Below are 23,957 nucleotides of genomic sequence, written 5' to 3' on the forward strand. Positions count from 1 at the left end.
TATAGCTGAGATATTTACAATAGCATTTTCTAATTCACTCACCCCTAACCAAAGTAAAAAACACCTTGCAAAACTGAAATGCTAGAGAATTTTACTAGAGGATTATCTGAAGTCTGCTTAATTCTACGTGTGGTCTCAAGGGGGCTTTGGCTTTGTGGGTCTTCAATAATAGTTACATTTGGAATTATTGCCTCCAGGGTGCAAGCTCCCTTCCATCCTAGAAGCAACACCTTCCTGGCTTTATTACCACATAGCCAGTACCACTCCTTGCCATTCAGGACAGGTCATCCGGTTACAGGATTCTCATGTCGTATCTGGTGTGCATTACGTATATTAGCATTCCCGTGGCTACCATATTCGGTACAGTATGTATTATTCCCTTTTTCATGGATATTTCCACACCCAGGGTCAGTAGTATTGCCCCCTGAGTTTTCTATCAATGTTGTTTAAAAGGCACCTTTGATAACACAGTATATTGTAGCCAGAACTATGTGTAGGGAGCTCAACTTCAAAATCTATTCCTTCCCGGTACTGAGTATGATCTGTCATTTTTAGAAATCTAGAGAATCCAGACACAGTTGCTGCAGGAAACAGCAATCAGGGACAAGGCCTCTTCAGTCTTTCTAGGCATCTGGGTGCAAATCCAACAATTACTTTGACATAGAACTCAAGAGATATTCTGGATTAATTGGAAATGCTGATTTTTCCCTCTATCCTATCACTAATCCATTAAGAATAGGTATTACTAAGATAAACCTAAAATACATCTTTTCTATATATATATATATATACACACCCCTATAATAATTAAGAAATAATTAAGAAAAACAATAAAAATCACAAACTAATAAGGATTCTTCTGGTGGGGATTAAATACCCCCCTTTCTCCCACCTCCAGAGAGTGTTCCCTGGAAACACTCCAATTCTGTGTAATTCAATCCCTTTTACTCATTCATTCATTAAGAATTCTTTTAAGGAGAAGTTAAAGGTTTACAACAGATAGTTTTAACAGTTTTAACCTTAAAAGCCTTTGTTAATGCAGTCTCTCAGGTATCAGGGTTAACTGATGCTTTTACCCAGATATGAGACCACCCTTTATCAGCCGTTCTTACTGTCGTCTCGGTAGTCAGGAGCACTTGGAACAGTCCATCCCATTCAGGTTGCAGTTTCAATTCTCTTCATGTTCGCATCAGATCCCAATCTCCTGCTCGGAATGGATGGATCAGGGCTTCCAAGGGTGGGGTTTGAGCTAACAGTCCACGGGTCCTGAGAGATGACAAAGAGGACAACAGCCCGAGTATATAGTTCTTAAGAAAAGCATCTTTTGTTTCGAACTGAGGTAACTCATTCCCTTTGTCCATGTACAGCAATCCAAATAATATTTCATATGGCGAAACTCCCACATCTTTTCTTGGTGCAGTTTGAATTTGGAGAAGTGCCAAAGGTAAGCACTTCATTTGGGAAAGCTGAGTTTCCAGAACTTAGTCAATTGCTTCCTTACTGTCTGATCCCCTCCACCCTTCCAGAAGAGGAAGGATGCCAAGGAGTGTGAAATTTCCACTTAATTCCTAGAGTCCACATTAGGCCTTGCAATATTTCTGACATAAAGTGATTTCTTTGATCAGAGTCAATATTTTCAACAATTCCATACCTGGGAGTTATTTGTACTAGAATGACTTTAGTTACTATGTTCGCAGTAGCAGATACTGAAGGGAAAGCTTCCACCCACCCTGACAAATGATCTACCAAGACTAATAAGTATTTAAATTTACCTACTGTAAGGAGTTCTGTGAAATCTACCTGTACATTTTGGAAGCATTGAATTCCTGGTTCTCACTCCTCTTTGGGCTGACTGCAGATAATTTTCCTATTTACCTTTTGACATACTACACAACTCCTGCGTACTTGTTCAGCCAGAGTATGTATATTCCTACACATACATATTTCCATAGCACAGCGTCACACATTGCTTGAATTCCCCAATGACCCTCTTGATGTAAAACAGTTAATATTTGCCTCATTAGTACTTTATTCAGCATTTCTCTCCCATCAGGGAGTATCTGTTTTCCTTTGGACTTCATGACTCCTAATTCCTTAAAAACCTCTTTCTCTTAAAACTTTTAAGACTTAAAAAGACTTTTTTTTTAAGACTTCTCTTAAAACTTTTAAAACTTCTTTTTAGTTTTGGGTAGGGGTAGCTCAGCAAATCCCTGAATCCTCTCTGGATTTATTCTTCATTCCCTCTCAGACACTAGATGCCCTAAATATTTGACTTCTCTTTCTATGAATTTTAATTTATTTTCCCAATACCTTCACGCCCTGTTTTCCCAGAAAGTCGAATAGCTTGTTAGTGGCTTCCTTCACAGCTGTTTTCTCATGTCCTGACAATAAAAGATCATCCACATATTGTAACAGTAATACCTCCTTTGGAGGTTGGAATTACTCCAAAATTTGTTCTAGAACTTGCCCAAATAAATTGGTGGCCCTGTACCCCTAAGGTAAAATTGTCCATCTGTATTCCATCTGTATTGCTGCTTCCACCCCATTTCAGGGTCTTTCCACTCAAAGGCAAATATATCTTTGCTCTCAGGGTCTGAGAACACTCCATTAATAACACTGTTATTCCAGCCTAACAATTTACTATTTGAATGCCCAATTTCATTATCAAATCCTTTCCCAACAAGTTAGTCCCTGCCTAGGGTACATACAATAATTGCCCAGGGATCATTGTATCCCTAGTCTCAGCTTGGTGTCCCCAAAAAGTAGCACTGGTATCCCAGTCCCTTCTACCCCCATCACATTTACGGTTTCATTAGTTAATTTAAGCCTTGATACTTTACAGGCCAGTAATGACCTAGCTGCCTCAGTGTACTGGGTTCACATGGCAAGGTTCTGGTAGCAAGGGGGCTGCAGTGGTAGCCCCTGTGAGAAGAATCCAGCAGCTGCCCCATGTTAGATAAGGGCCAGTTTCAGCTGGCTCCAAAGAGGCCCACCGCTGCCCAGAGCCAAGCCATGAGCAATGCAGTTCAAATCTCTATGACAGCACACCCAAGAAAAGGAAACAAAACAAAACAAAACAAAACAAAAAAAAACAACACTGCTGCACAACAGCAGCTGGGAGAGTGAGGAGTGAGAAACCTCCCTGCAGACACCAAGGTCAGTGCAGAGGAGGGGGAGTGCAGTGCAGAGGTGCTCCAGGTGCCGGAGCCGAAGCCCCCCCGCGGCCCACAGAGAGGCCCCTGGTGGGGAAGGCAGACCCCTGCAGCCCATAGTGTACTGCAGCAGAGCAGATCTCCATGCTGCAGCCCATTCAGGAGCTGCCCAGGAAGGCTGGCACCCCACGAGAGGGACCCCACACCAGAGCAGCTCCCAAAGAGCCCACAACTTTGTTTCTCACAGTATGGTCTGTACTACTGTATGGCCTGGGTCCATATATCTTTATCTCCCTCCAGGTGGAGGCAGGGCACAACTACATCCCTCCCACCAGCCAAATTACATGTTCTGGCAAGCCCCAGGTGCTTACTGCTGTTTGAACTTGATGTTTCCCACAAATAGGTGCCTACTGGTAGGACACTGGATCTATTCTTCCAGCACGCTTGTGCATTCAAGGAATTGGTGAACAATATCTGGGTTTCACACCTAATGCTGGGATATGGGAGTTAGAAACAAAATCCTGGACCCATATTTGAAAAACTGTGTTAGGTGTCCACGCAGGAGCCCAGGTACCCTGCTTCAGTTCCTAGTTAGCCAGGCATTCAATCCTAATACAAATGCCGGCCCCCTCTTATCAATAAACCTGTCTGGGATTTTAACTTCACCACTGCTATCTTGCTGAGCACGTTAACTCCTCACCCGCTGGCAGAGACAGCTACGCTGATTTTCAGGGACACCCACAGAACAGAGAAAATTCCCGCAAAACAAAAAGCTCCTGTACCAGTACACTGTCAGGTCAGCCTGACCTGACGCTATCACTTTCTGTCAGTCTCAAGTGTTGTTCTCAGCTGGTGACCCACGACCCATGACATGGAAACGTTCAGTTCTTGCCTGTGCTGTCATTCACATGGCTCGCCACACTCAGCCCGTCCAGGCTGAACTCCTTGCCAAAGAGAGGCCATGATATTACTGCATTGGAGATGCACCAGGAAATGGAGGATTTTACTATGTAATCCTACAAAACATAGAAGAGTGATATCATAGCTTTCACAGATGAGGATTCATCTGGAAGGAATCACTATCGACTCCAGAGATAGAAATAATATCCAGACATTGAGTTTTGAAGAACCTTTTAAAGCAATTAACCCCAGCATTTACTGCAGCATGAACACCACCTCCAAGTAATCCACCTGCTGCAGGCAACACTCTGCCTTGCTGTCACTCATCCTTAGTTTTATATTTTTATTTTTCCGTGCACATGAGCATCGGAAGGTCCTGTCTGCAAGCCTTAAGCTGAGACCCACTGATTTAAGGACCATTTCACCTGTGGCTCCTTTTTTTAAAAAAGGGTGAGTTTCAGTTCCTATTGTATATGGCCTTCTTTGTGATAGACAATACAGACTTATTTTATCAGTCCCTAGTGCTGTCTTCTAACAGCGTAAATGCTTCCTTTCTCCCAGAAAATCTTCCCTGACTGGTCAAAATCCAAAGACTGGTCAAATCCAAAGACTGGTCAAAATACAGTATTATCTGAAAAATGTAGTGACTGTATGACACGATGTCCTCCGTCACTGCTGAGCCATTCGGGAAGATTAAAATTGTTCAAGAAAATGTTGATGAGATACCTTGGTAATTCTAGGTCAAGACCAGGTGCACTACATGCAACTCACTCAATATTCAGAGCTGAGTGAGGGACCTTTTCAGAAGTTGTTTCATTACCATTCCTCTCATGGCACTTCTCAGCCACAGTCACTGGTGATGTTTCCAGAATGCCCCACAGCTCTTTCACAAACCAGCCCAGAGACCTATGAATGCCGTCTTTGGATCTTTGCTACTTGGACCTTTCTTTCTCTGCTGTCACCAGCTACCTCAGAGTCCAAGAGCTCTATAAACACCATGGCTTTGCCCAGAGCCAGCTACAATGTGCCAGAAGATACCCACATCACCAGCTCCTAGGTTTTCTTTTATTCAATCCTGGCAAACTCCCCCATTCTCATGCTTTGCCAACAGATGCTACTGACACAGCTTGCAGTGCTTTCCACCATGTCCTGGGCCTGATTTTGTTCAGTGTAGAGCTGCTGCTGCCCTCCTTGATGATTTTAGCTGCTACACCCCCTACTAGTGTGATACACAGAGTTCCTGCTGCACTTGTCCTCTTCTCCTCCTACACTTAGCATGCCTAAAACTTACACAAGCAATTACAGCACAGCAAATAAGGGCACAGGCACTGAAGCAAACTTTTTTCATTCCAAATATCAGGCAGTAAAATAAAACTGTGAGGCAGTGTAACAAGTCTCTCCCAGTAAGTCAACACATCAACACTCAGATAACGCATTAAGGGTTATAAATTACCTTGAAATAAGGAAATTGTAGGCCTGTTACATCTTCTGAGTCCTTTACCACACAACGTTCTTTTTTATTATTATTATTATTTTATTTTATTTTTCTGCAGACACCAGATTTTCATCAGAGTATTAGTCTTGGTGAAAAGGTATTTCTGACCTTGCATGACATGGATCAGTCACATCGTATCACCAGCATAACACCACCTGAAAACAATACAGGAGGCTATCAGGAGGAGCATGAACTGCTCGCTCTGCATTCATTATTAAGCAGTAGATTATAAGCACAGGTACTGGGGTCAACCCATTCTACCTTCCTTTCCCACATATCCAGAAACTTTCAAGTTCTGTATAACTTGTCATTACCAGAAACTATAACTGGGGGCTGTTATCTTCCCATCTTTAGACAGCCAACCCTTATGAAGTAGAACAGTGACAATGAAAGAAACCTAACATTTATAGGTGGAGACAGTGGAACAGTTCCTTCAGTTTTCTTGAGTGAGAATTGGCTTCAGCCACAAACACACCTTGTTATCTTCCAAGTTTTATGAAGCTGTTCTGTAGAACTCAACAAGTGACAGTCACAGTCACACAGCTATTATATGCTATTACAAGCATGACTGAGATACTCATTAATGCTCAAAGTGATAACCCACCTGTCATCTCAAGATTTTCCTGAAAAGCTGAAGGCTGAACACTGAGACTTGCAAATACACGCAGAGCTATAATGGCTGAGCTACAGGAAATGTCTCAAGACATGTTAAATTTGAAAGTGATTTTATTACAGAAATTCAATATTGAAATGAACATTTCTCATTGAAAAGCATTGCTTTTTCTCTACAAGTAATTTTTCTCCCACCAGTAATCTCAAGGAATTAGATTTAGAACTGAAAGTAAAACAAACCAATCAAAAAAAAAAAAAACAACAAAAAACAACAAGCTTCTTTTTATCGGCCTTCAATTATGTAAGAAAATGCCACAGTATTATTATATTTTATTCATGTAGGGTGCTTCTTGAAGAACTGAGGGATGCTGACATCTGAGAGATGAACTGTTATCCTGTTTCAAGACTGGGAAATCATTGGACCACATCTGGCTATTTTTATGAAATTTATGTTGGAAATCAGGACTGAATTGGAGCTATTTCACATTTCTGTATGTCTTGGGAACTTCAACTTTAAAAAATTCTGTCCTTTACAAGACTGAAGAATGTGCTGCGTGGGATTGTTCAACCTGGACAAGAGGAGGCTCAGGGGCGACCTTATCGCGCTCTACAGCTACCTTAAAGGAGGCTGTAGCGAGGTGGGGATATGTCTATTCTCCCACGTGCCTGGTGACAGGACGAAGGGGAATGGGTTAAAGTTGTGCCAGGGGAGGTTTAAGTTGGATATTAGGAAGAACTTCTTTACTGAAAGGGTTGTTAGGCATTGGAATAGGCTGCCCAGGGAAGTGGTTGAGTCACCATCCCTGGAGGTCTTTAAAAGACGTTTAGATGTACAGCTTAGTGATATGGTTTAGTGGAGGACTTGTTGGTGTTAGGTCAGAGGTTGGACTCCGTGATCTTGGAGGTCTCTTCCAACCTAGATGATTCTGTGATTGTTTGAAGGGGCAATATCACACCGACATTTCCAGCCAAAGGGAGCCGCCATACACCACTCTATCTTCTTCACCTAGTAATATCCCAAGAACTTTATTCCCACTGATGTCTGCTTTCTCTACTACATTTATTCATAAGGCTAGCCTGGCACTGCCCATCCAAATTACTCCTACATTTAACTCTATTAGCGACGAAAACGCCACTTCGCTCCTCCCTCCCGCCCCGCCGCCCAACGGCCCCAACGGCCCCAACGGCCCCGGGGCGGCCGTTGAGGGGCGGCCCCACCCTCGGCGCAGGGAGGGGGGGGGGGGTGTCGCCTCACAGCGCGCCCGCCGCCATTTTGGCTGCGGTCGCGTCGCTTCCGCTGCCGCCCAGTAGACAGGGAAAGAGGGAGGGGGGCGGCGGGACGGGGCGGCCAGATACACAGATAAACGGAAAGACAGACGGTCGGCGACGGCTGCCGTGGAGGGGCTCATGTGGCCGGAGCGGAGGCGCCAGCGCGGCCCGAGTCCTGGTTGAGGCGAGGCGCAGCGGGGAGCCGCCAGGTGAAGGGGCTCGGGGTGGGAAAGGAGAGGTGGGGGGCGGCGGAGTCCTTGTGCTCCTCGTCGTAACCCTGATAAATAGCCGTAATGCCGCCTTGGTTCCGCCTCGAGTGAGTGTTCGCAGCAGTTTGGGGTGGGGGTGTGTGTGTCGCTCGCCCCCTCTTCTACTCCGCGTCCCCGCTCCTCCGGTTGTTTCTAGAACAGCCTTGCTCCAGGTGTAAACAACGCGGGGAGCTCCGCTAGGCTGCTCCATAATAAAGCGTGACCAGCAGGGTATAAACAGTCGTGCGCTGCCCACACCCCTTTTTATTATTTTATTTTTAACTGCCATCGTGTTCTTGCTTGGCGCTATAAACAACGTTCAGCGTGTGCAGTGTTCCTCCTCCCAGTCGGTGACTGAGCTACGTGGTCGTGGCTGAGCAGGACCATACCACAAACGAGGTACATAGCTCCTGTTGTGCCCAGGTGCCCAGCTCAGAACCAAGATGTTATTCTAGGCTGAGAAATTCATTTGGGAAATCTTAACAAGTTGGGCACTGTGTTATCACACCTCTTTTTATCCTGGTAGAGTTGGCTGGTTTCTTTCCTTCTGTCTTTTGTTTTGTTGCTGTTTTGTTTTCCCTTCTGTCAGTGTCTTAGGTTTTTTAAAGCAAACTTAGTTACAGCAGTGATTTTGAAGAGCAGGTCGGTGGTATGTCCTGAGTATGCCGGAGGGAATTAAAAGGAAGAGTGATGGTTCAAACGCTGAAGGAAGTGTTAAACAATCATTGTTTGAAAAATACATCTGCTGATAATTAGTACTAAGTAATGAGTATACATTAATATGCTCATATGGAATTTTGCATCAGTGTCTTCCTTACTGAAGTTATTTCTGGTGGCCTTGGATTCAAAATGGTTAAATGTCTGGACTATCAGGCACACAAACAACAGAGAACTTAACTGCCCAATTTCATTTGCCTGTTCTTAATCAAACTTGCAGAAGGGTTTACTCTTTTAATTGTTCTGTTTTTTTTAGAGGTCACTTTTTATGGCTCTGTTAATTTCTGTAGGGAAATGTGCATTCTTTCAATTCTGCATTTGTTTTACAATTAGGCATGCTAAGAGGTTGAAACCAATACATTTTTAAAAATCTGTTCCAGTACTTTACTGAAACAAGAAAAAGACAAAACAGTCATCTAAGGCTTAAGATCGTTGTTTTTACTCTCTTAGCTTAGACTATTTTAGGACTAGGACTATTTTTCAAAAATCATGGTTCTCTCTTTTTCAATTTCAGAAGCATCCAAGATGTCAGTAACAAAAAAAAGTTCTCTGGAAATGTCTTTTTCCATCCACTACTTTTTAATAACATCTTATTTTCTTGGAAGGTTGTGATCTAAAGACCATCATCAGTACAGTTCTAGTGATTGATTTTTTTTTGTCTGTAAAATCTTAAGATAACACCCTGCAACTTCACAAGTGGGTTTTGACCTGTGACCACTGTATATTAATTAGAACTCATCAGAGTTGGTCAGTGAGCTCCAGGGTGCAACTTGTAAGTTGGCTGTTGATGACCTGGTCCAGTTCTATCAATCATGTCTCAGAGGTTCTTTCCAGCTGAAAAAAATCATAGTTCTGTCAGTAGCAGTGAGTTCCTTGTCATTTCTGCTAGAAAACTGCCAGATCTCCTGCTTGTGTCTTTGAAGAGGTTACTTAGTAAATGGATTGTGAATGCAAATCAGCTGTATTCCGTGTGCACAATAGTCCCTGAATGTGATAGGGGAGAAAATTCAGAGCTTGACCCCCTGAAGCTGTGATGAAATAGCATGCGAACTAGAAAAATCGTGCACTTACATTAGCTTCTCATCAAAAGATGAGGCAGGGTCTCTGTAAAACAAGACTTGGAGAGCTAAGTCTAACTTCACCACGCGTAGTTTTTACAGACAAACAAGAAATGGATTGGAAATCAAATATCAGGCATGTGCCATCTCAGTTTTGGCAAGTGAGCAACTTGCATATGGTAATTGCTCATTAGAAGCTAGTTGTTTTGAATATGTTTAATGTTTAAAGGAATATTTCAGTTCAGACTAGCTTATTGCAGATAAACGCTAAGCATAGTGCAAAAATGTTATTGTAAACATAAGTGTGACAGGTCCCCAGTGGATTTGCTAAACTAATTAGCAAAAGGATTAGGTACTTGTTTTGACTATGCTGCTTTCACAGTTGCAAAGTCCACTTCCTTCATCTTTGTTAGATGCAGGTGATTAAAAGTGACTGTATCCAGTTTTATTGCTTTCCCATCTGTGCAGTGAAGATAGCAGCTCAGCCATGGAACTCTCTCTCAGGTGGAAAGCTCGTTTCACCATCGCAGTCATATTTTGCATAGGTTTATAGTCGTGAGCTGGGGATCACAGTAAGTAGTTCTCATGAACTAAGAAGAGGTTTTCTTGCTCTTATGATGGTGAAATATTATGATTGTCTGCAGAGCTAGTGGGATGAAAGAATCAAGAGAGAAAATGTGTTCATCAGTCTTTCATGACAGTATATTCGGGTTTGATCACAGCGTTTTATAAATAGTCACAGACCCCAACTGATAGCTCGCTATTGTCATGTGAGTAGGAGGTATGATTAAAGTGTCTTCAAAGATAGATGAAGAGATGTTGGCTTTGAGAAAATAAGCTGTGATGCATTGGATGATAAAACAGTATGATTTTTTTTGTATGGGTATCTAGGGTATTGCATTTCGTGTTAAAAAGACCTTTAAGCTTTTACTTGGTTGTAGTACATAGCAGGGAAAGTTAATTGTTCAGACACCAAGTGAACTGGACAAGTGTCCTGGTTGTGGCTGGCATAAAACTTATTTTCTTCACAGCGGCTGGTATGGTGCTGTGTTTTGGATTTAGGAGAAAACTAACACTGATAACACACTGATGTTTTAGCTGTTGCAGAGCAGTACTTACACACAGCCAAGGACTGTTCAGCTTCTCTCTGCCCTGCCAGTGAGGAGGCTGGGGGTGCACCAGGAGCTGGGAGGGGATAGAACCAGGACAGCTGGCCCAGGCTGGCCAAAGGGATGTCCCATACCATAGGACATCATGTGGAACAATAAAATTTGGGGAGCTAGGTAGGGGAGTTGCTCAGGGATGAACTGGGCATCAGTTGGCTGGTGGTGAGCAATTTGTCTTGCGCATCAGTTGCGTGCTATTCCCCCCCGCCCCTTCTTTCTTATTGAACTGTCCTTATCTCAATGCATTAGTTATCAGACTTCTTTTTCTCCAAATTCACCTCCCCACCATCCTGCTGTACGATTAGCTGCCTGCAGGCTTAAACTGCAAGAACGTGTAATAGTGTTGCACCTGTAATTGCACTTGAACACTAAACCAAAATGATTTCACTGTGTGTGAAGTGCATATTTATGGTCCAGAAATCATGGCAGGATTGGAGGTGATTATACATATCAAGCCTACTCTGCCACCCTGGTTGTCTTAGCTTTTTAGGGACTTGAATTGAGCGTATAGTAGTTTAGTTTGAAGTCTCATTCATAGGCTTTAAGGACATGGTGTGCGTCACATTCAGGCTTTTAAAAATAAATGTCTGGATGCAAGTTCAGTTTTAAGCTGGCGTGTACAAAAGAACACACTTTGATCAACACCTGATGCTAAATTTGAAATGTGCATAGTGGTGTTTTTCATATTAAATATGTAAAGTTATACATAATTTGTTCAAATGAGACCGTTAGGGAAGAAGTATATGCTACTGGGAATGAGGTAACCTTTTGCCTCAGTTTTGCTTAACTGAATATGATTTTGAAGAAAGTTTGACTCTTCTGTAATCTTCCTTTCTTTTTTTTTTGTGGGTTGGACCTTCCAGATTGTTTATCGGAAATCTTTCACAATCCCTATTTACTAATTGGCTGGAAAAACTAAAGCACACATGTTCTTGATGAAATATGTTTTTTAAGGATATTGATTTAAAACAAACATACTGAAGTAACCTCTTTGCTTTTAAAAAATAGTGTTATTTCTGTCTGGGAATAAAAATTAACTGGCCAGATGCAATACCTGCTAACACGTATACATTCTTCCTTTTTTTTCTACTTTTTTGCCTGTCTTTTGTTTTCTACAATTTCAAATGTTGTTATTTCTGGTAAATAGGAGTAGTGGAGCACTACGAATAATAACCGTTCGGAAAATAGTTTGGAAGAATGTCTTCCCATTAGTGGGAAAGTGAGGTGATAATCAACCAAAAAGGTGAAACAAATTAGGTTCAAAGTGTTCTCAAACACAAAAGCAAAACACTGAAAAGACGGTGGCTATTGTAAATAGGTTGGTGGTGTTAGTGACTAGGAAAGTAATGTTAACTTCACCTATCTAGGTGGTAGTATGATTTTTAGACATGCATTTCAAGCTCATTGCTACTTGTCTTTTTTCTTTGTTCAAAATCATGGTTACAGAAAAGGTGCATCTTCACCTCCACAATTTTCTATAAATACCGTTCTTTTGAGCTGTCTTACACTTAGAAAACTTACAGAAATTTTCTTGTTCTTGCAGAATGAAACGAGGGAGGAAAACTGATGAGGCCAACAACAGTTCATCTGAAGAGACGAGTGAGAAAGAATCCAAGAGACACAAGATCGCAGATGAGAAAGCCATAGTCGCGCAGAGTCCTGACTGGGGTAACCTGCTCCAAGACATTATCCTGCAGGTATTCCAGTACCTGCCCCTTCTGGACCGTGCTCATGCATCGCAGGTCTGCCGAAGCTGGAACCAAGTGTTTCACATGCCTGATCTCTGGAGGTGTTTTGAGTTTGAACTGAATCAACCAGCCACGTCTTACCTGAGGGCTACGCATCCTGAACTAATCAAGCAAATAATAAAGAGGCATTCCAATCACTTGCAGTATGTAAGCTTCAAGGTAGTGTATTTTATAGGCTCCTTTAATACCTTTCTAAAAATGTGTTAAACTGTTTTTTTCATTTTATTAGGAATGTTTCAAGGAAATATACTCGAAACAGTTCTGATGATTCATCTAGATCAATATCAAAGCATGAGAAGTACTCTGTTAATATCAGTAATTGAAATACTGATGTTGGCAAATGATAACTGACAAAATCAAAACATTTTGACACACTGAAAGTTAAAGAGCATCACTAAATTTTAGGAAAGGCTTATGACGTGATCTTTGTGATTAGGATTATCAGTTAAGAGAGAATATGGCAGTTCTCAGCCTGGAAGACTTGGTGCTTAGGCCCAGTATGCTGAAGAAATGGGTTCTCCAGATGGGTATAGACACATCTTCTAATTCATTATTTATTTGAATATATTTTGGAGAACCAAACTTATAGTAGCAATTCTAAGCATGCCTTTTGAAAAGAAAAAGAAATGGCTTATGCAGCAAGGTGGACGTGCTATTTACTTGTTTCTCAGATCTGGCAGGCTTAATGTAGAAAGCATCAGTGTGGGTGGGTAGCTGAGGTACCTCTGCTGGATCATATGCATTGCAACGGCTTGATTTGATACTGGATGTAGACTGGTTATCCTAAGGTTTGCAAGTGCTCCTGTCTCTTTAGCTACTGTTCAAAGTGAAAATGAACATTCATCAGGCATAGATCGATTTCTGAGAAGGTAGCATGGTATGTTGTAGACTTAAAGTTGATGTCTTGATCATGCTTTTTACTGTTCCGGAGGCCTACAAAGCTGTCATGACTACTGTACTTAAGAGGGTATTCTGAAAGTGCATCTGAGAGTTGGGAAAGTGCCACTGGAGGCACATTAAGTGATTCAGTTGTGTAGCAAAATGATAATTAAGTGGTGTTTTTTTTTTTTCCAGGGTATCCGTTTCATATCTGTTGTGGTGTTAACAATGAAGGTTTAGCTGTGTATGTTTAAATGATAATGTACTTAATTCTCCAGCAGCTCTATTACGAGCTGAGTCACCATAATGGAAGCATCCTTTTCACACAGGGAAGGGTTTGTAGAATTCCCACATTCTGATAGGAAATACGGGGACGGGTTTTGGAGCCAAAAGAACGTTCACCTTTTTATTACTTGATGTCGACCGAATACCTTGGAACAGACTGCTCATCTGACCCTTCACCGTGCTAAGTTTTAGCAGAGGATTTAGGAGCGCAGTAAGTTGATAGCAAGCTATCTTGGATTTTTGATACTTGATTTTTTTTTTTCCTTTCGGAGGAAAAAATAAAAAAGGACAGTGGTGAAGTCTCAGTGAGATGTTCTTCAACCATCACATTACAAAAGATAAAAAAACATTAAAGTTTCATAACAGTTGTTTTGATGCAGTATTTCTGAATCAATACATTTATTTTTGTTAAGGTGGACAGTAGCAAGGAATCTGCAGAAGCAGCTTGTGATATTTTATCACAGCTTGTGAACTGCTCTTTGAAAACACTTGGACTAATTTCAACAGCCCGGCCAAGCTTCATGGATTTACCAAAGGTATTTTAATGTGTGTATTTTTCAATGTAAAATATTGCAGTGGTTTGTATAGTTTTGTTGTAACTTAATGAAAAGTTTTGTTGTAAGAATATGAATCTTTGGTAAAGAAAAATTAGTATTATTGGGCTCTATTAAAAAAAAAAACTGAGATATTCTACTAAGATGGGTATCTGAAGATTCCCTTGCTCTCTGTTTCTTGTGAGAACTTAGTCCTGATTTTATTTTTCAAAGTATTCCTGTCTTTTGGCTTCGATGTAATACCGGGTAGTGTGTTGCAAATCAGGAGGCTAGAGGCCTTACATCTGTAAAAGTGGTCGAGTTTCATCACTGTGGGAATTAGTCTTTGATTTCTCTTTAGAAAGTGGTATGATTGTGACTTTTCAGTGCTTTATGTCACAATGAAGTGTTGGATTCTTAGCTGAAGTGCACGGTATTTCTGGAATCTTTTGTCAGATTTCTGCCAAACATGTCTACCAAAAATAAGATTGCATTAGAGGGCTTCTGATCTAAAAGAAGAACCTTTTGTATGTACTTCTGAGCAGGAATTCCTGCTAGTGAAATAGAAACGTACTATTGTGGAGGAGGAGGAGAGTGGTTGTGGCAGCCTGGGCAGCTTGTTATGTGCAAGAAGATCTAGGATGTCTGTCAGCCTCAATTCTAGAATCCAGTCGACATGGAGGTGAAGAAGCAGTTAGAGCTAAGCTTTTAGCTGGATCACAGTGATGTCATTGCTGATGGCAACAAGGACAAGGAAGAGGTAGGGACAACCTCAGGAAAGGAAGTAGGATATAGGGTTTAAGCAAGGTTAACTACAGAAGGATTATCAATTATTATCCTTGGCAGTGATCACAGCCACGTCATGTATGTACCTTGAATATGTATTTTTAATCCTTAATTTTCAAAGAGGCTTTTGAGTTCTTATTTTTTTCTAGGGTTTTTTCCCTTTTTCAATGTGCTTTGAGACCATAAGAAAACCTAAACATTAGTGGGAAGAATTCACAGACTTAACATGTTCGTTAATGATACTTTGCTTAGCTCTTGTATGTTTTGCTGTTTCTTAATCTGAATGCTGCTTTAGCTTGTCTGTGCATTTTTCACAGGAATGATGTATTGTGGTCCTATTCAGCTTGCTGAATAAATATTTGTAGTCATTCATGCTATGGTCTTTTGCAGCTTTGATTCTTTTAAAATACAGACTTTCTTCCTAATAAGTTCACATGTGGCCTTTTAAGAATGTGTTCAAAATAAGTCTAAATCAACTGGGCATAATTTGCCTTTTGATATTTACCACTCCAATAATTCTGTCACTGGCAAATGTTGCCAGCAATGATTCTTGTTTATTTGCCTTGACTACTAATGAAGCTAGAGTAGAATTGGACCAAGAATAAGTTCCTCTGGGAAGTCATTGTTAAGAGGCCCATTGGTTGAGAAGCAGCCAAAGATGAATGGATCTAAAAAATAGTTAACACTGTGTAATTTTTTATCAGATTGTGTAGAAAGTCTGAACTACTTGGCGTATTATCATCATTGGCATTCTTCTCATTTCAAATAATGTAATGTCTGGTGAATATCTGTAAATCACATTTAGCGCTATTTTGCCTTATCTTTTCCCTAAGCACATTCTACATGCATCTTCTAAAGAGTCTGTAATATCAGAATCTCAGGACTGTACTGTGGGCTGCATATATGGCAATATTCAAAAGACATAAAATCATGAGTTTTACATTTTGGCATACTATGTGTCTTCTGTTAATTGTTCAAACTACAATTTTAGGCATCTGTCCTTTACAAACGTGTTTGATTTTTCTTTAACTTCCTATTTAATGACATTCTTAGTAGAGGGAGTTGCGTTCTAAATACGGAGAATAAAACACAATACCAGCACTCTTTGAATATAAAGTAAAAATATTAATAAAGTGCCTTTTCCTCTCAGTATGTTATGTGTATAATCAGTGTTGTCAGTGCACATGGGAGTGGTATGTAAAGCCAAAATACTGAATGCTTCTGATTTGAACATTGTTTGCATTTGTCAACTGACTTGGCCAGTTTATGTTAATTTGAAAATATTAATTCCTGCTCTAAATCTAATTGTCTCTGAGCTTTAGCAAAAAGCTCAAACATATCACCTAAAAGCAAATATGGTTGCCAAGCCTTTTCTCACATAACTGTATTCAGGATTGTGCATATGGCTCAGTGGCACAGTGTTGAAATCAAAGTAAAAGGTAATTATATGGGATGCTTGGTGTAGCGCATAGAGGAAGTACTTTCTTGTAAATCTTGTAAGAAATCATGATTACAAGCTAGTTACTCAATTCCTTCATATCAGTGATGACTTCTATGAATACTGACCTATCTGTTCCTTAGTCTATGTTTTTCAAGGCATTCTGGGCTCTCCGTCTTTACTGGTGAGTTTTGGTCATTATGCAAAGGTGCTCAGGAGCAACCTTCAATGTTGAACCCACTTTATTTATGCTGCTTAACTGGCAATTAATTGATTACCTGTTTCCTGGCTCTTGACCACCACAATTGGCTTTATAAGACGAGTAATTCCAACCCTAAGTACTCTGTGTGTGTGGCAGTCAGGCAGTAGTGCTATTTGGCTTTGGGCACTTCTGAATAGTATGGTCTTGCCACACTTGGCTGTTTGCATCTCACCGGGGCAGCATAACTCACCACAGGGGACTTTCTGCTCTAGAAGATGCTACTTTAAAAATGTGGCTTGCAAATCTTCCTTAAAATGAGAGCTGCTGAGCTCTCGCTTTGCTTGTGGCCTTCCTATAGCTCTAAGTTCATGCAGTGGGTTGTTCTGGGTCAGGTTGTCAGTTTGCTTAGTGTTAGATGTTCTGATTTGTCAAATACTTGGCCCGATAGCAAAAATTATTATACTTTGTTTTACTCAAAAATGTCTACTTTACTATTTTTGATTAAAGTGATATCAGATTAATAGAAGGCTCTTTCAGCAAATGCTGTGAATAAGTAAAAGAAAACTAGGACGACTGTGTACAACATAAAGCTGTTGAGGTTTTTTTCAGATACCAATTTCGTTTAAACTTTTTTTTCCAGTCTCACTTTATTTCTGCACTGACCGTGGTGTTTGTAAACTCCAAATCACTCTCTTCGCTTAAGATTGATGACACGCCAGTAGATGATCCATCTCTCAAAGTGCTAGTGGCTAATAACAGTGACACACTCAAGCTGCTGAAAATGAGCAGTTGTCCTCATGTTTCTCCAGCTGGTAAGCTACTGTATTTTGTTTTCTAAAGTGTACACGTTCAGTTCTGTCTGAAAACTGGTAAACTGCTGAAAAAAAGGCATGGGGTGACAGTGAGGTTGAATGTGGTATCTACAGCAACTGTTACTAAATAGAATATTAGCTGATTGTCAATCCATCAATCCCACCGCTTTTCTCTGCGGGAGTCTTGCAGATTGACTGCTGAGCTAATAATAAAATAGCGTGTGCTCTGGGCAAGCACATAACCTGTTGCAGAGGTTCAAAGAGCACGTATTGACTTGCTAGTGCGTTATTTCTGCAGTGAGTATTTAAGTATTCCAGTATAATTAAGACTTTCCAGGCTGAGTTCCTTTTCACCAGTTAGTTAAGTACAGGTTCTGAGTGCTGAAATGCCATGGATTATGAAGATGGTGGCACAGTCATTCTGGAAGAAAACAGCTTAATCTTTTGCTGGAGAGCAAGTGCAGGCAGCATCAAAGAAGGGGAGATTTGTTTCAGCTGTACAGAACTTCTGCTATTACCAATTACGTTTAATTAGCACTGTGTGTAGCGAGAATTAAATTAGCTTGTATCAGAATGAAAATGTTGAAGTTCATTGTTGAATGTCGTATTTTGTTGAAGTTAATAGAATTAATGTTTGTGGAAGGTTTATGCAATGCACAGCAAGCATAAGATTGCTGTCACAGCCCGTCAACTTCACATTTCTGGTTTTTGCTGAGAAATGGAAGAGGAATCATAAATAAGATGCCAACAACTTCATTAAATTCCTCCTCTGAGGATAGGTAGAAACTATGGTTACCATCGTTTGCTTCTTGCCAGTGTACTGCAACTGTAAATATTACATGTAAAACGTACCAGCAGGACCCCTAGTATGGGGAAAATTATACTGTAGAAAGGTCACAGTGTTGTAATGATAACAAACAACACAAACTTAATACTTTTGCCAGGTGTAGCTTGCAGACCCAAGCTTGTCTGGTTTTGTAAAAAGTCCTGAGGATGCAGGTTGTTTTGCAGCAGGCTTGTCCAGCAGAGTGTTTACTAGCTTGTTAACTGGAATGTTATTTCCGTCAGAGCTTCGTAGTTATAGATAGGGGGTTGTTTAAATTAGCTTGAGTGACTGTTTTTTCCTGACTTAAAACATAATTTGAGAATCTCTCTGTGCCTGAGGAGTACAGGAGCTGTAACAATGTCTAGAAAGAAGAAGAGGATCCAGCAGTAATTTATAGCTAGGTGTGGGATGTCATTCCCTTGAACTTGGATCCAAGAACAGCCTGGTCATATCAGCTATACTAGACTGCACTAGTTTGTGGCTAATGCTTGCGAGAAGGCTTTATGGAACAAGGGAATGTATAATTTGGGAGAGGATATGGGTCTGCAGAGTTGCTGGACTGGTATATGCTGTTTGATCTGTACTCTGTGATGTTTTAAATTGAAGGAGCAATGGGAAAAAATGGCAATGCCTCCTTAAGGAACAAGGAACACAACTGTTGTCGTTCCCTGATTTGGAGTGAACAGGATGGGATCAGACGTGCACGTGACAGAACTGGAGTGCTAAGCAAATGGCAGAAGAATTTGATTGCTTAATCTAGGTTTGGGTGTGCCTTGAGATAGAGAGAAAAAAGTAGAACAAAAGAAAGGAGCTGGTATGTGAGTAGTTGGCTTCTTAGCGAGCAGACTGCAAAAATGAGACTCTTAAAAGTGAGAAACTCTGAGCATTGAGACTTACCTGTATTTCTTTTTCTTACGGGAATGTTGTAATTACCAGGCTGCTATAAATTGTGGAACAACTATAATTGAACCAAAAGGGTCATGAGTTATGCCAAAGCAGTTACTTGTAGATGCGCTTTAAATGTGTAACTGCAATCTGAAGGCACGTTTCAGGGTGAGGGGGAGATGTTTGGTACTAGACTAGTTCATAAGAATGTTATTAGTGAAGGACAGAGGAGAGCAATGCAAGTAATGCAAAGAGAGACCCCACTACTGTTGGGGTAAAGGAAAAAGATTGACTTCAAGCTGCGAATCGTTTCCAAAAAATGCTCTGAATAATCCCTAGCTTACTGTACAAAAACAGGACAGCATGTTTGGGTTTGGTCTGGAGTGTGTAGTGGCAGTGATGTATTTCTAATCATTTGTCAGCATACCCAGAATTTCTTCTCCTTGCTGTTTCCAACCTGAACTTCAGCTTGCCTGTAGGACTGCAACAATACCTTGTAAAAATTATTTCTAAATAATTATTTTTAAATCCACATCTATCTGGTGCTATTTATTACTTGAAATACTGCATGTTGCAGTATAGTGGGAATTGAAAGTATTTCTGTAAAGGCTGTGACTCCGTTTGGCTTCAGGGGTGGTAGAGTTGTATCTCTGAATGAAGAGCAGGAGAGAAGAATGGATGCAGTGGCCACATCAGCAGTGTGGTGCACAGCAGAGGGTTTTTGAGGCAAATCTTTGCAGTATTAAAGCAGTTTACCTCTTGGTGGCATGAAGGTTGAGGCAGTGCTTAGGGATGTTGTGGGAACGTAGCACTTGCAGCACAGGCTCGAGGCAGGCCCTCCAGCTGGCTAACCATCTACACAGTGCCCTGCGTGTGGAACTGACAGTGAAGGCAGATTTCATAGCCTGCACGTGATGTGGGTGTGCAATCCTAGACCATAAAGGAACACAGCAAGCTGAACCCCAATTCTTCCTTTTTTGGATTGCACTAGTCAATAACATACCTTTAAAGTTAACAGATGACTTTACGAAGGATGTAAGAGGGGTGAGTGTAGATGTTAAATCTGTAGCAAGTCGTTTCCTGAAACTAGTGATGAGAGGAGGCTTGTGAATCCTGCTACTTGAAATAATTCAAACAGCTTCAACAAACCAGCCTATTAGAAAGCAGCATGCCTGAGTATGCTTACATACCACAGCTGTTTTTACAGGAAAGAGTTGCAATAAGAGTTGAATTAAAATTCTGTTTACCTAATTTTTTATTCATCTGTCAATCTTTTTATGTTTGAAATGACAGTACTTGATGCACTTGGAGAAACTCTTGCAAATTCTCAGGTGGAAAATACCTACTTTATTTATTCATGCAATATTTTTACAAATTTCTTTTTTTAGGCTCAAAATAGGCTTCTTGAATTTAATAATCACATCTTACTATAAAAAGACAGTTATTTTTCTTCCTATTGCTTCAGAGCCATAGTTGGTTGAGCTCAGGTTTTTCAGTTCTATGTTAGATGTGTTCTCACTTCTCTATTAATGAAAATACCATATCCTGTTTCATCCTGTTGTCTGGGCCACGTGAAATGCAAATGCAGAGGTCTGTGCACTTCTTGTATCTGCAGATAGGATGAATGGAAACTTTATAGGCTGCATTAAACCCTTTTTGTTAATGTCTGTTTCTTCCATGGGCAGTGAGTTGGATTGATTCATTAGAGGGAGAGAGTTTGAAAAAACATTGTTCTAGGAATTACTGCTCCCGGTTTTTAGTGTTTTCCCTCTTGTGCTGTAGCTTTTCCAAATTTCAAGATGTAGAGTTTATCAGTGTTTGTTCCTTCTAGCAGCAATGACTTCTCTATTTAATTAAAAGCAAACATCCATTTGAAGTTTGCATTCCTCAGGTGACAATTTCATTCTTGGCTGCTCAGTCAGCTACAGGCATAGGCAGCAGTAGTCCCAGAGCAGCCTATGGAAGTAACTCTATAAATAAGCCCCTTTACAAGAATGAATTTGTATATATATGTGGATTTACGACAGGGCAGAACGGAGTATGCTGTTTATATTTGTCACACGCAAAAATCAAATCCCACAGGAAGGTATACAATGTGGAGTGTATGTCTTTCTTTCCATGCCCAAAGAAGTTACAACACTCACGTGAGAAAAGATTTGTTCTGGTTGTTCAGTATGATTCTATTTTGATACTATGTCTTGATTGCATGTTGAAATACCTACTCTTTGCACCTTCGTGACGCATAGCAACAAACTAATTCTTATGCTCCTTGTTTGTTTTTTAGTATATTTACCTTCATAACGATGTTCTGTTTTGTCAGGTATCCTGTGTGTGGCTGACCAGTGCCATGGTTTACGTGAACTGGCGCTCAACTACCACCTGCTGAGCGATGAGCTGCTGCTGGCTCTGTCTTCTGAGAAACACGTCAGGTTGGAACACTTGCGCATTGATGTTGTCAGTGAAAACCCTGGGCAGACTCAGTTCCACACCATTCAGAAGAGCAGCTGGGACGCTTTCATCAAGCATTCTCCTAAAGTAAACTTAGTAATGTACTTTTTCTTGTACGAAGAAGAGTTCGACCCGTTCTTTCGCTATGAGATACCCGTCACTCACCTTTATTTTGGAAGATCAGTAAGCAAGGATGTGCTTGGCCGTGTTGGTATGACGTGCCCTCGGTTAGTGGAGCTGGTTGTGTGCGCCAATGGATTACGGCCTCTGGATGAGGAGCTGATCCGTATTGCCGAGCGGTGCAAGTACCTGTCAGCTGTCGGCCTAGGGGAGTGTGAAGTTTCTTGCAGTGCCTTTGTCGAGTTTGTGAAGATGTGTGGCGGTCGTCTCTCTCAGCTTTCGATTATGGAGGAAGTTTTGATTCCTGACCAGAAATACAGCTTAGAGCAGATCCACTGGGAAGTTTCAAAGCATCTCGGTAGAGTCTGGTTCCCGGACATGATGCCCACATGGTAAAGTCCTTAAAAGACTTCAGGGCAGACGGAATAGCACCTTAAACCCAAGCTTATCACGTTGCAATTAACTGTGCAAGCTTACTTAATACTGTAGTTTATTACTGTAAGCCATTGCGTTGTTTGATGGAAAATTATTTAAAAATTATTTATGAAATCCAGAGTTAAAAATGGAAATCACGAATCACTCAAAACCTTTTTCATCCAAACAAAACCTGTTTTCCGTTTTAGATTTTTTTCATTGATGGCTCAAATTTTTATGGAAAAAAAAATTAAGCATTGAAATGTACCTGCACACTATTAGTATCAATATCCCATCCTTTGATTTTTATATGCTAATGTTGAATGCAATTGGATTCGATCTAAAAGCAACATAAATTGCATGCTCTGCAGACTCTGGCAATTCTAAATCCAGTTACCTAGATGACAGGATTAAGATTATAAGGAAAATTGAGGAGGCTGTGAAATATGTATATTCTTTTATGTAAGAGTTGTAAAAAGCAAGAGCAATACACAATATTGTAAGTTAGATAATTAAAATACTGAATTCGCTACCTTATTCAGCAGACTATTAGATCCATCTAAAATTTATTTAGTGTAAACAAACAGTAGTGAGAGCTACCACAAGTGGTTTGCTTTTTTTTCTTCTAGATGTTTTAATATAGTTTGCTTATGGGGTCTCAGATTCATGTCTAAACCTGTTTTAAGGTATTTATGTCTAGCTCAGGAAGCACAAGCATTCTGGGGAAAAATGTAGATACATTGTATTTAAAAAACACATTGGAGTTAATGAGCTCTTCCTGCACATTAACCAGTTTTTGCAGCATATGGGTAGATGGAATGATGTACAGTTTATTAAATGGACGCTGCAGTGTTTAGTGGGATGACATGGATGTCGACTGTGAGATGAGAAAGGTGAAACTTTGGTGACCAAGAACCTTTTAACTAAATCATAGATACATTGGTTGCTTTCAGTTTGAGGAATAACGGTATTGTAACAATTGCTTAAGCTGTATAAATTAATTGTACACTGTAAATCTGTTTCAGAAATGTTTATGTATAAAGTGAATGTTTGATAGATGATCATTTTGTATACCTTTTAATTCAGCTAGTTCAATCATTTCATATTTAAAAACCTAAAAGCAGTAAATTTCTGTGAAGTAGAGCAATAGGCAAAAATTTGTTTTGAATATTTGGTAAATGAATATTTTGTTTTGAATATTTGGTAAATCTTTTTTTTTAAAGTTTTAGTCTTAAGTGGTGTAGGCAACATGCAGCCTGTGATTTGGGTGTGGCTTGTGACTTCATTTCTTACTGCCAACAGTTACATTATTTTTTCCCTCTATTAATTGGTAACGCTAAAGTATTGATGCGACTCATGAATGTGATTTTGAAAGGTGTGATTGGCCGTCAGCAAGGAAAGCTTCTCCGGCTGTACTGAACTTAGCTGGTGGCTTCTCCTTGTTTGAGCTGTACAGCTGATTCTGGTAATGAGTAGGTTTCTAATGCCCATTTTCAGTAACGTTTATCCTAATGTAAAGTTCAATGGTAATATGCTTATGAGCATATTTAAGTTCATAACTGTATTTTGAGCAAGCACTGCTCAGTGGACTGGATGTCTATAGGGGAGTTATGTTTCTGTAGAGCTGTGGGATTTAAAAATCGCAGTTTATGAAATACACATTTTTGTATGAGAATTTGTTAATGTAATACTATAATATGCTTTTATTTGTATAAAAGGTGTCAATATATATAGCCCGTGACATTAAAAAAAAAAAAAACACACCAAAAAAAAGCTCAGTGTTTTTTTTATATTCTGATTCTCAAAGTTGCCTGTGTGGTGAAGTTGAGTAATGTTAATAATCTGGGGAAGAGGGGAGTGTTTTCACTAAGTTGGTGTATGAAGTAATCTCATCTAGTAATGCAGATAAAATCTCTTTGGACCTTGGCTCATGTTCTGATGCTGCCAAGGTAAGCGATACGTGG

The 23,957-nt window shown here is 40.3% G+C and overlaps 1 protein-coding gene across 2 annotated transcripts; it reads left to right on the forward strand.

Moving 5' to 3' along the window:
• Positions 1 to 7,359: 7,359 nt before the first annotated feature.
• On the forward strand, positions 7,360 to 23,754 carry FBXL3 (F-box and leucine rich repeat protein 3). Of its 2 annotated transcripts, XM_040539801.1 has the most exons (5): positions 7,360 to 7,637; positions 12,161 to 12,524; positions 13,943 to 14,065; positions 17,129 to 17,300; positions 21,332 to 23,754. In XM_040539801.1, exons 2-5 carry the CDS (start codon positions 12,162 to 12,164, stop codon positions 21,973 to 21,975), a joined length of 1,302 nt encoding a protein of 433 aa, XP_040395735.1. In that variant the 5' UTR covers positions 7,360 to 7,637; position 12,161; the 3' UTR covers positions 21,976 to 23,754. The 2 variants fall into 2 exon arrangements, with proteins under 2 accessions (XP_040395735.1, XP_040395743.1); XM_040539809.1 differs by lacking the exon at positions 13,943 to 14,065 and having other exon boundaries at positions 7,402 to 7,637.
• The last annotated feature ends 203 nt before the right edge of the window (positions 23,755 to 23,957 follow it).

Source organism: Cygnus olor, chromosome 1 (assembly GCF_009769625.2).
Source record: "Cygnus olor isolate bCygOlo1 chromosome 1, bCygOlo1.pri.v2, whole genome shotgun sequence".
Lineage (NCBI taxonomy): Eukaryota > Metazoa > Chordata > Aves > Anseriformes > Anatidae > Cygnus > Cygnus olor.